Source organism: Anolis carolinensis, chromosome 1, assembly GCF_035594765.1.
Source record: "Anolis carolinensis isolate JA03-04 chromosome 1, rAnoCar3.1.pri, whole genome shotgun sequence".
NCBI lineage: Eukaryota > Metazoa > Chordata > Lepidosauria > Squamata > Dactyloidae > Anolis > Anolis carolinensis.
Window position 1 is genome coordinate 77,105,280 of NC_085841.1, and position 15,153 is coordinate 77,120,432.

A 15,153-nucleotide genomic window follows, 5' to 3' on the forward strand; every position below is an offset into this window, starting at 1 on the left:
GCTGAGTCAATGTTTCTCCTCCCTCTTTTGTAAGTTAAGATATATGAGCTGCTCAATTAAGGAAGTAAACCTATTCCTGTGAAATGAGCTGTAACTTGCACATTGCACTTTCAGTTGACACCAGTAACTGTGTGCCTTAAAAAAACACCTTCCACTTCCTTGAGGGAATAACATTTCACTGGACTACAGCCTGCTGCGTGAGCTGTTGGAAAACTAATGTCCCAGCCAGTGTGGGAAGGCTTTCTGTGAGTACCATTTGTTTTCACCCAATTCAGCAAAGGTAGGTGGGTGAGAAAAGGAAAATGTGAATTAAACAAGAGCTGAGACCTTGCTACATTCATAAGCCATGTAAGCCACCCCAAGTCCCTTCAGGGAGGTGGGGGCGGGGTATAAAAATAAATTATTATTATTATTATTATTATTATTATTATTAGTAGTAGTAGTATTCTGCCCTTCTAGGGATATCTAAAGAGACACCTCTTTATTGCTGAGTAAACATGCTATTGCCCTTCTCTGAATCTGCTCTTAATTTGTCCATAGCTTTCTTTAAATGACATACCCAGGATTGAGCAGAGCCTGGAAAGAAGAGGTCTGGCTTAACCATGGCTTGTCTTCCATTTGCAATAAGCATGCAGTGAAACACTAGCATCTTGTGAGTGATGTCTGCATAGGTTCCCTTTCACATGTGACTTTAGTTCTTTGATCTTAGTGCAACATCTGTCTTCAGATTGAGATGATGGAAGATGAACTGGACATACAGTGCCATTGTTAATGTGATGTCACGATGCATTGCACCTGCAAATATATTGCAATGATACATTTCATAGTTGCACATTCAGTAGTATGGCATTACAGTTCCTCAAGGCATAGTCATGTTACTGTGTCTTCATCTCCTTGAAGTAGGCTACCATTTCCTAGAGACCTTCATTGTGTTGGAGAAGACTGTTACATTCAGTCTGCACACGTATGTGCAGACAAGAGATCTAGATGATAACTTTATCCCTTAAGCTGATGTGCACAAATAAACAAACAGCAACACAGAACCATGAACACTCCCTCAAATCCATTTAGCTCTTAGTTTTGTGGGTCAGTAGTTGCATAGATCAGAGCTCATTAGGCAGTTCAGTGATTTAAGGTGATAAGGAGGATGCTGTTGGAGAAAACAGACTGGAAGTGAGTTGTTGCTATTTCAAAATATACAGCGCCATAATTACATTCTAGCACTTTTTGAAAAAATAAGGTTTTAGCAAAACATTTCTATTTGGAAATAAAAGATAGGGCCATGTATTGCAGAGTGCTTCTTAACAGGGTTCCTGTCCCTCCAGTGGTTATTTTTCTGCTCCATAAGGCTTTCTCGGTGTTGTGTGTGCTGGAAACTGGTTGAGCATTTTGATTAGTATACAGTAGAGTCTCACTTATCCAAGCTAAACGGGCAGGCAGAAGCTTGGATAAGCGAATATCTTGGATAATACGGAGGGATTAAGGAAAAGCCTATTAAACATGAAATTAGGTTATGATTTTACAAATTAAGCACCAAAATATCATACAACAAATTTGACAGAAAAAGTAGTTCAATAAGCAGGAATGTTATGTTGTAATTACTGTATTTATGAATTTAGCACCAAAATATCACGATATATTGAAAACATTGACTACAAAAATGGCTTGAATAATCCAGAGGCTTGGATAAGCGAGGCTTGGATAAGTGAGACTCTACTGTACTTTCATATCAGTACAAAGATAAGTAAATAAGCTACAACTGTGCCTCTGTATTGTTTTTAAGTCACCTTTAAGAATATATCATGGTGGCATACAAGTAACAAAATTTTTAAAAAATCAAATGTAATTCAACTTAAAGTGTTTACAATACGAACAGAATCCTAAAAGTTAAGAAAACTTGATGAAAACGTGATTCTTCAGAACTTCCCAAAATACCTACAAAGCAGGAAACTGTCAAACCCCTGACTGATGATAGACCCATCATTTACAAGCTAGTACAGGGACATTTCTATCCAGTCTCTTCACCAATCTAATCATATAGGATGGTCAACTTCTGTTGATGACTTTGGGGTAGTTTTATAGATTAAATATTGCAGTTCATTACATCACCAAAACCTGTCTCAATAATGCAAATAATGCATATCTGTGCTTGATTTTTCACCACTTGTCCTGCTTTTAATAGGAAATTAGGCAGGGAACTGCAACTCATTACCCATATTGGGTGAAAATCTTATTAAACCTCTCCCCCTCATCCAGCTTCCACTAGGTGATGCCCAGGTATGAGGAGTCCTGTGGCGCATTTTTCTCAGTGTCCAAGTGCTGTATCCAAAGAGGACAACATATTCAGCACTTCCCTGTTACAAAGATGCAGCCTGCTATTCTTGTGAGGATGTCTGTAAAATAGCAGCCAATCCTGTGCCGAGAGTTCTTCCTGCTCAGGTTTGATGCCATAAGCATAAACACCAGAAGGAAACCACAACACAACCGTCAGCCCAATGTAACAAGCCATTTTGCAAAGTAAGGGCTATGGAGGTCACCTTTTCTGTATCATTGGTGCACTTGACTTTACATGGCTGAAAAGCATTTTTTTATCTCTGACCTCATTCTCTCTCAGAATCACCCACAAAACATTTCAGCAGCAACAGAAGCAGATATATGGGGGTGGAGGGAGAAATAATGGGCAAGGAATAACTCTTTCAATAGTTCTTTTAAAAAAACAACAACAACTCAGTGGCAGAAATCCCCAGGCTGGTGGTCTAGCATGCTCCAATGACTCATTGGTGACCACCATCAGCAATTTTCTTTCCAAGTAAATAACAGGGTAGGGTGCACATTGGGACTGCAGCAAAGGAGAAAACATTTTTGTACCATTCTACTCCTGCTCTGTGATCTCTCTGACGTTATTTAAAGTAGAAAAAGGAATCATGCAGACCTAAGTAAGTATTTAACATAACATTAAAAAGGTAAAGGCTTTCCCCTGACATTAAGTCCAGTTGTGGCCAACTTGGGGTTGGTGCTCATTTCCATTCCTAAGCCGAAGAGCTGGCGTTGTCCGTAGACACCTCCAAAACATAGGTAAAGGTAAAGGTTTTCTCCTGACATTAAGTCTAGTTGTGTCTGACTCTGGGGGTTGGTGCTCATCTCCATTTCTAAGTCGAAGAGCTGGCGTTGTCCGTAGACTTCTCCAAGGTCATATCGCTAGCATGACTGCATGGAGCGCCATTACCTTCCTACTGAAGGTAGGTTCCTATTTTTCCTATTTATCTTCTCACATTTTCATGTTTTCGAACTGTTAGGTTGGCAGACGCTGAGGCTAACAGCGGAAGCTCACCCTGCTTCCCGGAATCTAACTGCTGACCTTTCAGTAAGCAAGTTCAGCAGCTCAATGGTTTAACCTGCTGTCCCACCGGGGGCTCCGGGTTAATATAACATAGCTTTGCCTTAACTCTGCCATGGTGTCATTTGATATATATATATTAAACAAGTCATAGCTGCTGTTGTTATTGCTGTTAGTTGCCTCTGTTTTGTGCTTAGTGTAGTATCTAGTTATCGTAGAAAATGTGAAAGCTAGAAATGGGACAGTGACAGTTCCATTTGAAGGCTTTCAATATCTCTCCCATAGACCCCTTTCTAGTTGTCATTACAGTCAATTTTTTGTTATCTCAGTGCACATGCTGGTCGCATGCTGAAAAAAATTCCTAGATAAATCTTTACTGGTAAACCTTCTAAAGTGACTTCTATTTTTTGAAGACTGCATGCAGTGTCAATCAGTTTAAAACTGTTTCCCCACACAATTATGGAACACTACATGTTTGATATGCTGTGGTATGTGTTTGTGAGATTAGGAATTCTTTCATCTTCAAACTGTACCCCATTTGCCGCAAAAGCCATGGTCTCTGCTGACTCCTGATCTGTACTCTTTTTAATCACAAGAGCAGAGATTGTACTGTGAAAAATATCTAATACAAACCACCAGTTCTCAACGAAAGTGAATGACACCCACATCCTGAGCAGATTAAGAACAACAAAAAACCATCAAAAGAACAAAAAAGCAGAAGTCATGTATTTGTTTTCACATGTTGCCAATGACACATGTCTCCAGTGTCATTGACAGTGTTTACTTAATTGCTAAGCACTTGTAGCGTTTCAGATTAGCTCTGCCAGTACAGCGATTGCATCTGTACTTGAATAACCACACAGCACAAGTGCACCCCCATGGTTATGTTGTTTTCAGATGTTTTCATCAGAGATCAACCTCAGATGCCTGTGTGCGTATGCAGATGTACAGCCCTGTGCATACGTCATTCTTGCACACCTATCTTAGGAACATACCTGATGTTCTGACGAACATTGGTTGACCTGGGGGTATATTTAATAGGGAAGGACTTCATTTGCACTCAAAACCTCTGAGGAAAGCCTGGAGTCCTCTGGTAAGTCAAAAGGCAGCTTATATGATCTGAGATCAGTCACAAAGGTCTTCATGAGCTTTCTTAATTCAATAGAATGCTAAAACTCTTTGAGCCTCATAAATGTAAATAAAACTTATATTTGGTGAAGACAGCTTAGTACTCCAATGCTCCTTACAGGGTAAATTACTCTTTCTCAATAACTAGGATGCATAGACCTTGGCTGTCTTTGGCCCTCAACATCCTCCATCAGCATTAAGATGTGCAAATGTACAATTGTTGGTCAAAACAGATAGTAGTTTGGCAACCTGCCAGCCATAGAAGAAGGCAAAATAGGTATTGCTACTTTGTTAATGACTTTTTGTTATGTTGATGTAGTGATGCTATCTACTTATTTTGTAAACAATATTTCTATTGTATCATTGAAAACAAATGCACTTGAGATAACGCCTTCAGATTCCATGGCAACAATCAATTCTACACTGAAAACCTTTCTATTGTACTTTGATCACTTCTGTCTTTGGTATTTGGACTTTCAGTATCAACTTTATTAGTTATTTTCTTTTGTTTCTTTCCAAAGTGGATATTGAAAGCGGCTGCACTGGATCAGCCCTATTGACTGGGAGTATCCCATAAAACGTGTACACACCCAGACAGCTGTTGCTTGTTCTCCACTTTATAAGATACTAGCTGTGCCCGGCCACGCGTTGTTGTGGCTTAGTCTGGTGGTGTTGGTCAGTCTACATTAGGTTGTATTGATGCTGTGACCTCCACCTTCTTTATACTCACATTAGTAGTAGTATTTGAAGTCTGTTACCTTCTTCAATTTTTGTGTTGATTGATAATTGCTTGAGATCCCTGTTGTCTTTGGTTTGTTGTTAGTTGTAATGTCTGATTCTGCTGAGTGCGGTTTATATTTTTATTGTGGTACAATAGTCTTTTTTTTGTTTTGCCTGTGTAGGTGTTTATTATTATTGTTGTTGTAGTGGTCATGAAGGTTGGATAAGTTAGATGCTACTGTATTGTTTTTTGGAGGCCCAGTGTAGCACTGACTGGCCTCTCAGCCTCAGTGCCTGGCTGCTTCTTGCCTGTGATGGTGTTGATTCTTATTGTTGTTGTTGTTGTTGTCATTGTTATTATTGTAATTGTTTTTTTTGGAGGCCAAGTGTGAATGTAGGGATTGGGGAGGTGGATGAGTTGTGTTGTCAAATTTTGTATTTGTTATAGTCACAATGCGTTGTTGTGAGTTTTGTGGGTCCGGATTGTGGTTTTGTGGTGTGGTTGTGTTGTTACAACTGAGAGGCAAGGCTTTTGTGTAGTGTTGCCAAGTTTTGTATTTCTGGGGCATTTAGTTGTGTGCCAAGTTTTGTATTTCTGGGGCGTTTAGTTGTGTTGTTATAGTCACGATGCACTGTTGTGAGTTTTGTGGGTCCGGATTGTGGTTTTGTGGTGTGGTTGTGTTGTTACAATCGGGAGGGAATGCTTTTGTGTTGTGTTGCCAAGTTTCGTATTTCTGGGGCGTTTAGTTGTGTTGTTATAGTCATGATGCGTTGTTGTGAGTTTTGTGGGTCCGGATTGTGGTTTTGTGGTGTGGTTGTGTTGTTACAACTGGGAGGCAAGGCTTTTGCATTGTGTTGTCAAGTTTTATATTTGTGGGGCGTTTAGTTGTGTGCCAAGTTTCGTATTTCTGGGGCGTTTAGTTGTGTTGTTATAGTCACGATGCGTTGTTGTGAGTTTTATGGGTCCGGATTGTGGTTTTGTGGTGTGGTTGTGTTGTTACAACCTGGAGGGAAGGCTTTTGCATTGTGTTGCCAAGTTTCGTATTTCTGGGTCGTTTAGTTGTGTTGTTATAGTCACGATGCGTTGTTGTGAGTTTTGTGGGTCCTGTGTGGTTTTGTGGTGTGGTTGTGTTGTTACAACTGGGAGGCAAGTCTTTTGCATTGTGTTGCCAAGTTTTGTATTTCTGGGGCGTTTAGTTGTGTTGTTATCGCATGATGCGTTGTTGTGAGTTTTGTGGGTCTGGATTGTGGTTTTGTGGTGTGGTTGTGTTGTTGTAACCTGGAGGCAAGCCTTTTGCATTGTGTTGCCAAATTTCGTATTTCTGGGATGTTTAGTTTTGTTGTTATAGTCACTGCGCAAACAACTTTATCATTTTATATATATAGACTGTTCTTGACAAGCTTTCCTGTCCTTGTTCAGAAATGGAGGCGCAACAGAACAAGCTGGATTTTTTCCACAAGCTCGGCTATGACAAGGACCAAGTGTGCAAAGTGCTGGAGAAGCTGGGTCAAGAGGCCCTAGAGAACGATTTACTACAAGAGCTGATTCAAATGGGGAAAAGGCCTCTGGATCATGAAAACAGGCTTCAGGAACATTCCCACCCTAACCCTGTTGGCCATGGATCTTGTTACACCTTGACCGCTTTCCAGCCATCTTCTGAGGAGGGCAATGCCCCCTCCAGTAACCTGAGGCCTGTTGTGATTGATGGCAGCAATGTTGCAATGAGGCAAGTCATTTTTTGTTCTTATCGCAATTGCTTCCTTAACCCTTCCTTTACACTCATTCTTTCTCCTTTGTCTCAGAACTGAATTTAACCTCAATTTGCTAAATATGTGTGATTGGCCGCACACGTTTATACATTTAATTTTGGTGGATTTAATTATTTGTGGATTTAATTATTATAGTCTCTCTAAGAATCTCTAGGTCCCACAGTGTAACCAATGTCTGGCTGAAGTTGACCATATATTTGCACTGGGGAATCGAGGTATTCTCTCAGCTCAGAGTTTTCATTTTTGCAGGTGTCTTGCGTCCCTAATCCTGGTAACTGTGGAGGGCTGACTGCATAAGAAAATATGAGTTGTAGGGAATGGGTTGTGGGGTTTGTAGGATGACTGCTGTTATTTTTGGCATCCCGAACAAAGTGATATGGAAATTCCCATCTGATGTGATTGATCTATGATGGCACTTTCTCAAAGCAGACCTTAGCCATACATATGTGTGAACAGATTGTATAAATGAGGGCTGTGATAGAATCATAGAATCATAGAATCGTAGAGTTGGAAGAGACCTCACAGGCCATCCATTCCAACCCCCTGCAAGAAGCAAGAAATCTCATCACTAAATATATTATAAAATGCCCACAGGAAAAAACTATGTGATGGTTCCCCAGCACCACCTCCAGGTGTGTTTCAGTCCAATAGCATCCACGCCCAGGTCATTTCGTGACTGATAGAAAGTAGGAGTAGAGGACTTGGAGAAACATCTGGCTAAATCCCCATAGCCAGATATAGGGTAATGACATCACTCACCAGTATCTGCTGGAGGCCTTGACTGATGATGTAATCATTGTTTTGCATTTGGCTGTAGGGATGTCCCGCTCTTCACCAGCCACTAAGTGAGTATGGGTGCAGGGAGCTATTGCAGCCAAACCGCATCTGGGGTGGGAGGCTTTGTTCACCATGGAAGAAGGAAGTACAGTAGAGTCTCACTTATCCAACATAAACGGGCCGGCAGAATGTTGGATAAGCGAATATGTTGGATAATAAGGAGGCATTAAGGAAAAGCCTATCAAACATCAAATTAGGTTATGATTTTACAAATTAAGCACCAAAACATCATGTTAGACAACAAATTTGGCAGAAAAAGAAGTTCAATACACAGTAATGCTATGTAGTAATTACTGTATTTATGAATTTAGCACCAAAATATCTGGAGATCAGGGTTTGAATCCTAGCTCCAGAAACACACTGGGTGACTGGCAAGTTGCATTTTCTCCGCAAAAGCAACCCCTCCGTTCTAAACAGGTCTTGTCAAGAAAACCCCATGATAGGGTCATTTTGTGACTTGACAGCTCCCAGCGACAACAATAACAACAACAAACATGACTAAGAGGATAGTTGGACAGTTAATGAGTATGATGCAGAGAAGATGCAGAGCTTAATCAGATGGGCCCTTCTGAAAGAAAGCATTTTTGAGAGACACAATTTGAACTCTTCTATGTTTAATGTCGCCACCTCTCCTTCTCAAAAAGTGTTTGCCTAATTTTCCAAATATGATACCTACCCGATCTCTTCCAGGCCATTACTGGGAGATACAGAGGCTTGCCCATTAGGAAGCTGCTTAGTTGTTGCCTGGTTTAATGCAAGTCTACCCACTCCAAAAAGAGATAAGTGTTCTCATAAGCTATGGCAGTTAGATTCTACATCAGCTGCAAACTTCCTGACAATAAAGATATTTGTAAGTGACACAGGGAGGAGCACAAAGCTTGCGATACAGAGAGGTGAATTTACAATAAAGTTATTTAATGTGCTAAGGTAGGAGTTTTGGGAGGCACTGGTCTTTTCCTGACTTGAACTAGCTTAATATAATTCCCTTTATTAAGGAAGAATTGAGAACAATGGTTCTCTGAAGCAGGTGAGTTTCTTTACACAGAACACTGTCTCAGATCACAATTTCCTCAATTCTTCTGAGGAAGCAGAAGTGTAACTGGTGAAAAAATGGTACAAGTTTACCCCAGGAGGATATAAGATTATCATTTTGGTTAAATAGGTTGGCATTCATGTAGCAGCTCTGTATTCAGACTTTTTAATGTCCATTGCGCCTGCTCTTTCACTTTGCCACAGTATGATCTTTTGTTGCAGTTACCAGCAATTTACAACTATGGCGTAGCTGTTAATGCACAAACTCTACTGTTTATTAATTACTATTGTTGTTGTGGACATGACACCTTCCACATGTTTTTTTTCTACATCTCATATGTTGATGCAATCTTTGTTTTGTTGATACTCTTTTAAAAATGTCACTTTGGTCACTGGCTTTTAGAACTGTTACTCAAGCAATGGTAGTGTGACAGAGGATAACAGCCCTACAGGTAGAGGGAACTCCAACATCCCATGGTCTTCCAGATGTTGTCGACTGCAACTCCCACCAATGCTAGCTGGTATGTGTGTTGTCGAAGGCTTTCATGGCCGGGATCACAAGGTTGCGTGTTTTCCAGGCTGTATGGCCATGTTCCAGAAGTATTCTCTCCTGGTGTTTCATCCAAATCTATGGCAGGCATCCTCAGAGGTTGTGAGATACCTCACAACCTCTGAGGATGCCTGCCATAGATGTGGGCAAAACGTCAGGAGAGAATACTTCTAGAACATGGCCATACATCCTGGAAAACACACAACAACCCTCGCTGGTATAGCTGAGTATAGCTAGGAATGTCAGCCATGTTTTCTACTTTAGAGTATATTGGATGATGGTTTAAATTAAGTTGGTGGCTACAAAGTGCAGAATCCTAAACTAATCATCCAAGGGAACCAGGAAGGAGAAAACTTTCCAGCTGTTCCACTAGTGTATCCCATAGCTCTTCACAATTAATGCTGGTGGGCTAGGAAGCCCTCTGGAGTTCCTTTTCACTTACTTGGTATAGAACATTTGAGTTGCCACCAAGTTCCATGGATTTGCTACTAAAGATACAAATTGGTGGTTAAGGGGGAGAACTAAAACCAAGCCTTGCTCTTATATTGTTCAGTTGTTCAGGATGATGTTTCTCATAGGGTCTGGAGAACAACCCTATGAGGAGCGGCTTAAAGAACTAGGCATGTTTAGCCTGCAGAAGAGAAGGCTGAGAGGAGACATGATAGCCATGTACAAATACGTGAAGGGAGGAGGGAGCAAACTTGTTTTCTGCTGCCCTGCAGACTAGGATGCGGAACAATGGCTTCAAACTTCAGGAAAGGAGATTCCACCTGAACATTAGGAAGAACTTCCTGACTGTAAGAGCTGTTTGGCAGTGGAACTCTCTGCCCCGGACTGTGGTGGAGGCTCCTTCTTTGGAGGCTTTTAAGCAGAGGCTGGATGGCCATCTGTCGGGAGTGCTTTGAATGCGATTTCCTGCTTCTTGGCAGGGGGTTGGACTGGATGGCCCATGAGGTCTCTTCCAACTCTACGATTCTATGATTCTATGAATTTACTTTCCTAAGGAGAGGGCCTCTTATCTCCAAGCTAAAGCTTGTAATCATTTGTATATAAATACAAATAAACCAAGAATGGTCTTATGTGATCTAACATAGTGAGACACTATCAGACTTCACTCAGGATCACTCCACCCCACTTATGTGCTTGAAGCCTTGCTAATTTCTTAGTGCAACCTTCATCATATGCCATTAATGGCCCAGTCTAAAACAATGTGGGCAGATTTTCTCCAAGAGTAAATGTAAAACTCCTCCTTCCTGTTGTTTTTCTGCTGGCAGGCCAGGGCCTTTGTGCTCTTGCAGGCTTTTAGCCAATTGACTAGCTGCCAAGCCATTTTCAACAGGTATGGGTTTAACCCCCCCCCCCAAGTGATTTAAAACTATTTACAGTATAGCTTTTGTATTTTTACATATCTATGCTTTATCTGAGCCACACGGTTCCCTAGTTTGGGGAGAACAGAGGGATATCATTAAAATATAAATAAAGTTGCTTTATACAATGAACTGTTTTGCTAAGATACATTAAAAAACAGTGCAAGCCTTGGCTAGTAAGTCATGAGCTGAGATGTCATTGTTGACCTTTGGTACTTTCTAGAGTAGTTTTGGTGAGTCAGAAGAGTCATAACAATCCTTTGGCAAGTCATACAAGTAGAGGATGTCTTAAAAAGATGGGCCCGATTTGAAATTAGATGTTGTCTGTACAGCAAGTGAACAGCATAGAGATACTTTCTTACTTAAGGCTACAGATACAAACATCCTTACAAAGAGATTAAACCTACAAATACCATCAAGGCTCCAGTAAAGAGACCTAAGAGTGAGCTGTAAAAGAGACAGGAAGTAGCAGGACTATGGATTCATGTTCCAGCTGGATTGCAGAATCAAACACAATTTCACAGAGAGATATAAATATGCAGATGCATAGAGGTATTTAAATTAGACATTTGTGGTACAAATGTAATCATCTGCAAGGCAATTATTGTTTCCATTCCATGTTACAAATAATTTCAAGATGAAAATAGAAAACAGCAAAAAGGACAGCCCTGTTTCTTTATCTCAGGACCTTTGAACAGTTGTATCTGAGCGTAGTTGTTATTGTGTATTGTGGAGTGGATTTATAGCCTTTTACTGACTCAGCTGAAAATACTGTGTTCAGTTCAGTCCAATTCAATGGGAACAACAAAAGAAACTCATGTGCCCAAATAATGAAAGCCAACAAGAAGACTGGGATACAAATGCCTGACCATTAAAAAATTGCTACTGTGAATGATATTTGGCAAACACATTGCTAATTCGATAAACATTGCTAATTCAATGTTTGTTTGTTTATTATGTCAGAAATGAATCGAGGGTACAAGTTGTAATGTATTTGAAAACACAAGGAAAGTTTTCAAATCGCCCCATCTTCTGTGTGCCCAGGAGGGAGTCTCATCTGGCATCAGCCACTGATTGAGGTCCCAGATTTTAATCTGCCACTTTTGGACTCTCGCTTGCTGAGGTGTTCCTGCGAGTATCTCTGTAGATCTTAGAAAACTATTTCTTGATTTAAGACGTTGATGTGCTGGCTGATATCCAAACAGGGGATGTGCCAGAGATGTCAATGCCTTGGTCCTTTCATTGCTGGCTACTACTTCCCGGCAGATGTCAGGTGGTGCAATGCCAGCTAAACAGTATTATTTCTCCAGTGGTCTGGGGTGTAGACATCCTGTGATAATGTGGCATGCCTCATTAAGAGCCACATCCACTGCTTTAATGTAGTGAGATGTATTCCACACTGGGCATGCGTATTCAGCAGCAGAATAGCAAAATGCAAGGGCAGATGTCTTCACTGTGTCTGGTTGTGATTCCCAGGTTGTGCCAGTCAGCTTTCATATAATGTTATTTCTAGTGCCCACTTTTTGCTTAATAGTCAAACAGTGCCTCTTGTAAGTCAGAGCATGGTCAAGTATTTTGGTGTGCTGCAATGCTCCAGTGGAATTCCTTCCCAGGTAATCCTCAGAGCTCGAGGTGCTTGTCTGTTCTTAAGGTGAAAAGCACACATCTGCATTTTAGATGAATTAGGGATCACCTGGTTTTCCCTGTAATAGGCAGTAAAAGCACCTAAAGCTTCGGAGAGCATCTGTTCAACCATTTCAAAGCTCCCTGCTTGGGGGGTGATGGCACAATCATCAGCATAGATGAAACTCTCTGTCCCTTCTGGCAATACCTGGTCATTTGTGTAAATGTTAAACATTGATGGAGCAAGCACACTCCCCTGGGGCAGACCGTTCTTCTGTTTTTGCCATCTGCTTCTCTGGCTTCTCTGCTTCTCAACTGCTGTCTTAACTCAAAACAATCCTTACCACCCCCTCCCACAAGATCCAGTACTTGATGTGCCTCTTGTTTCATTTCCTAATTTGTCTGAATTTTAAGTTCCTTATTGGGCTCTTACTCAGAGGATCTCCACTCCTGAAATGGAAGGGAAAGGGTTGTTTGGTGATGACACCCAGTCTATGGAATACAGTATGATCCTTGTGTTCAAGAGAGATACATTCCTGAACTTACAATGGAAAAGAGTGAAATCTATGCAAATGAATGGCTTCTGCCAGAAGTTATCATGCAGTCATGTTGGAGAACTTAGGAAATTCCTAGAGGTGTACAAAAATACACTAGAACCACGCAATGTCAGAGGCAGAAGCTGTTAGAAAGCAGCAGAACCATCTAGTATTAAAATGTCATAATCATCACCTCCCCTTTCTCTCATTTTCCTTTTTGCAGCCATGGAAATAAAGAAGTGTTTTCATGCTTGGGAATTCAGCTGGTGGTGGACTGGTTCAAACACAGAGGTCACCAATATATCAAAGTCTTTGTCCCATCTTGGAGGAAAGAATCAAGTCGTTTTGATACTCCCATTACAGGTAGACATACACTCAAAAGGATTTTAGCTAAAGAGTTACAAAATATGAATTCCTATTAATATGTAAGTCATATTCAGCTGAGTTAACAGAGTGCTGACCTAAGCCAGGGCTGCTTCAGGTAATGGCCTACCCAGTTGGACCAGTAGCCAGAGGCTAGTAACCCTGTTGCTTTTATGTGTGAATCCCCCGTTATCACTATTCATACTCTTCAGTTCTTGAGTACCTGTCTGGATAGCTAATTTATTAAATGTACACAGTATAGTATGCCCCCCCCCAATATCTGCTGGACCAGTATCCATGGTTTCATTTCTCCATGTCTAATAAGCTGCATCCTCTCGGGCATTTTCTAGGTCCTGCTGTGTGACTCTATGGCAGTGGTTCTCAACCTGTGGGTGCCCAGGTGTTTTGGCCTACAACTCCCAGAAATCCTAACTACTGGTAAACTGGCTGGGATTTCTGGGAGTTGTAGGCCAAACCACCTGGGCACCCACAGGTTGGGAACCACTGGTCTATGGTATTCTTGGGAGTTACGTGCTTCATTTCAATAGGGCTCACTATTATATGTGATTTTGCACATCTACATGAATCCTAGCAATTTATCCCCAGTGGCTGAAGGACTAGCAACAACAAATGGATGCTGGCATCCTGTTGAGAAGTTACAGATATGTAAGCTAAACTTACACATTCGTAACTATTCAGTATTAATATTTACGATTGTGGTGCTTTTGCTCCCAATTTAAGTGCTCCCCACAATGCAGCTTAACAGCCCACAGCCTCACCAAGCCATGGAGGATCTGTCTGCTAGCAATTGGGGGGCTGCAGGATGACATTTTCCGTTCACTCCCACCTGTGATCTTTGATGTGGCAAAGAGATGCAACAGAGGTCCTGCTTCTGATTGTCACCAGATGGCTGGAAATATCCTTCTGTGTCCCAGTTGATAGCATAACAGACTTCCGTTGCTTGATGTGGCTGCTGAGATAGGTTTGGGGAGGTCAGGTTAGGAAGCAATACATAGTTATTTATTCTTAATTACATGTGAGATGTAGGAACTTGGCTGAAATATATACATGATTTAATACTTACCGGATAATCTACTGAGTTCATATTTCAGTTAACCTGAATCAATGCCACCTAATGTGAGCTTCAGATTGTGCTGTGATTTATCAGTCAACACATCTCAACTCCTAAGTATATTTTCATAAGAAGTTCTGGTGTGCATGGAAATATATTGTTGTCCTGCATCAGTTTTTGCTTGGGACTTTATTGACCTGCTTATTAATGCAGTTGCTTCATTTCTATTGCTTTTACTTTTAGATCAGCACATCCTTGAGAAACTTGCAAAAGAAGCAATTCTGGTCTACACACCATCCCGCAAAATGAAGGGGAAAAGGATGGTATGCTATGATGATCGTTATATAGTCAAACTGGCCTATGAGCTGGATGGGATTATTGTCTCCAACGACAACTTTCGGGATCTGCAGAATGAAAATCCTGAGTGGAAATGGTTCATTGAGCAGCGACTACTGATGTATTCCTTTGTCAATGACAAGTAAGAGATTGACTCATTTGAGAAGATCGCATTACACTGTGGTGCAGTCAAATTCATGTTTTTATTGAGTGACAGATTTTTTTCTGCTAGCAGAAGTAATAGAGTGGGATTGCACCTGGAAAGCAATGAATTGGACATTTTCAAAGTGCTGAGTTGAACCAAAAAACAAAACAGAACAAATGAGAAAAATGATATTTGTTTGGTTTTCTGTATTGTGGAATTAAATAGGAAAGAAAATTATTTTGCTATGACTTTGAAAGGGGCTTTCTTCAGGAACCAAATAGATGTGTCTGATGAAGACCTGAAACCTTGCAGAGCAGACAAAAACCTTTTCCAACCA

General features: G+C 40.9%; 1 protein-coding gene across 1 annotated transcript; it reads left to right on the top strand.

The window, feature by feature from the left end:
* Positions 1-4,446: 4,446 nt before the first annotated feature.
* Positions 4,447-14,817, top strand: zc3h12d (zinc finger CCCH-type containing 12D). The gene is made up of 3 exons (XM_008116667.3): positions 4,447-6,912; positions 13,124-13,263; positions 14,579-14,817. The coding sequence occupies exons 1-3, from the start codon at positions 6,608-6,610 to the stop codon at positions 14,815-14,817; spliced, it is 684 nt and encodes a 227-aa protein (XP_008114874.3). The 5' UTR covers positions 4,447-6,607.
* The last annotated feature ends 336 nt before the right edge of the window (positions 14,818-15,153 follow it).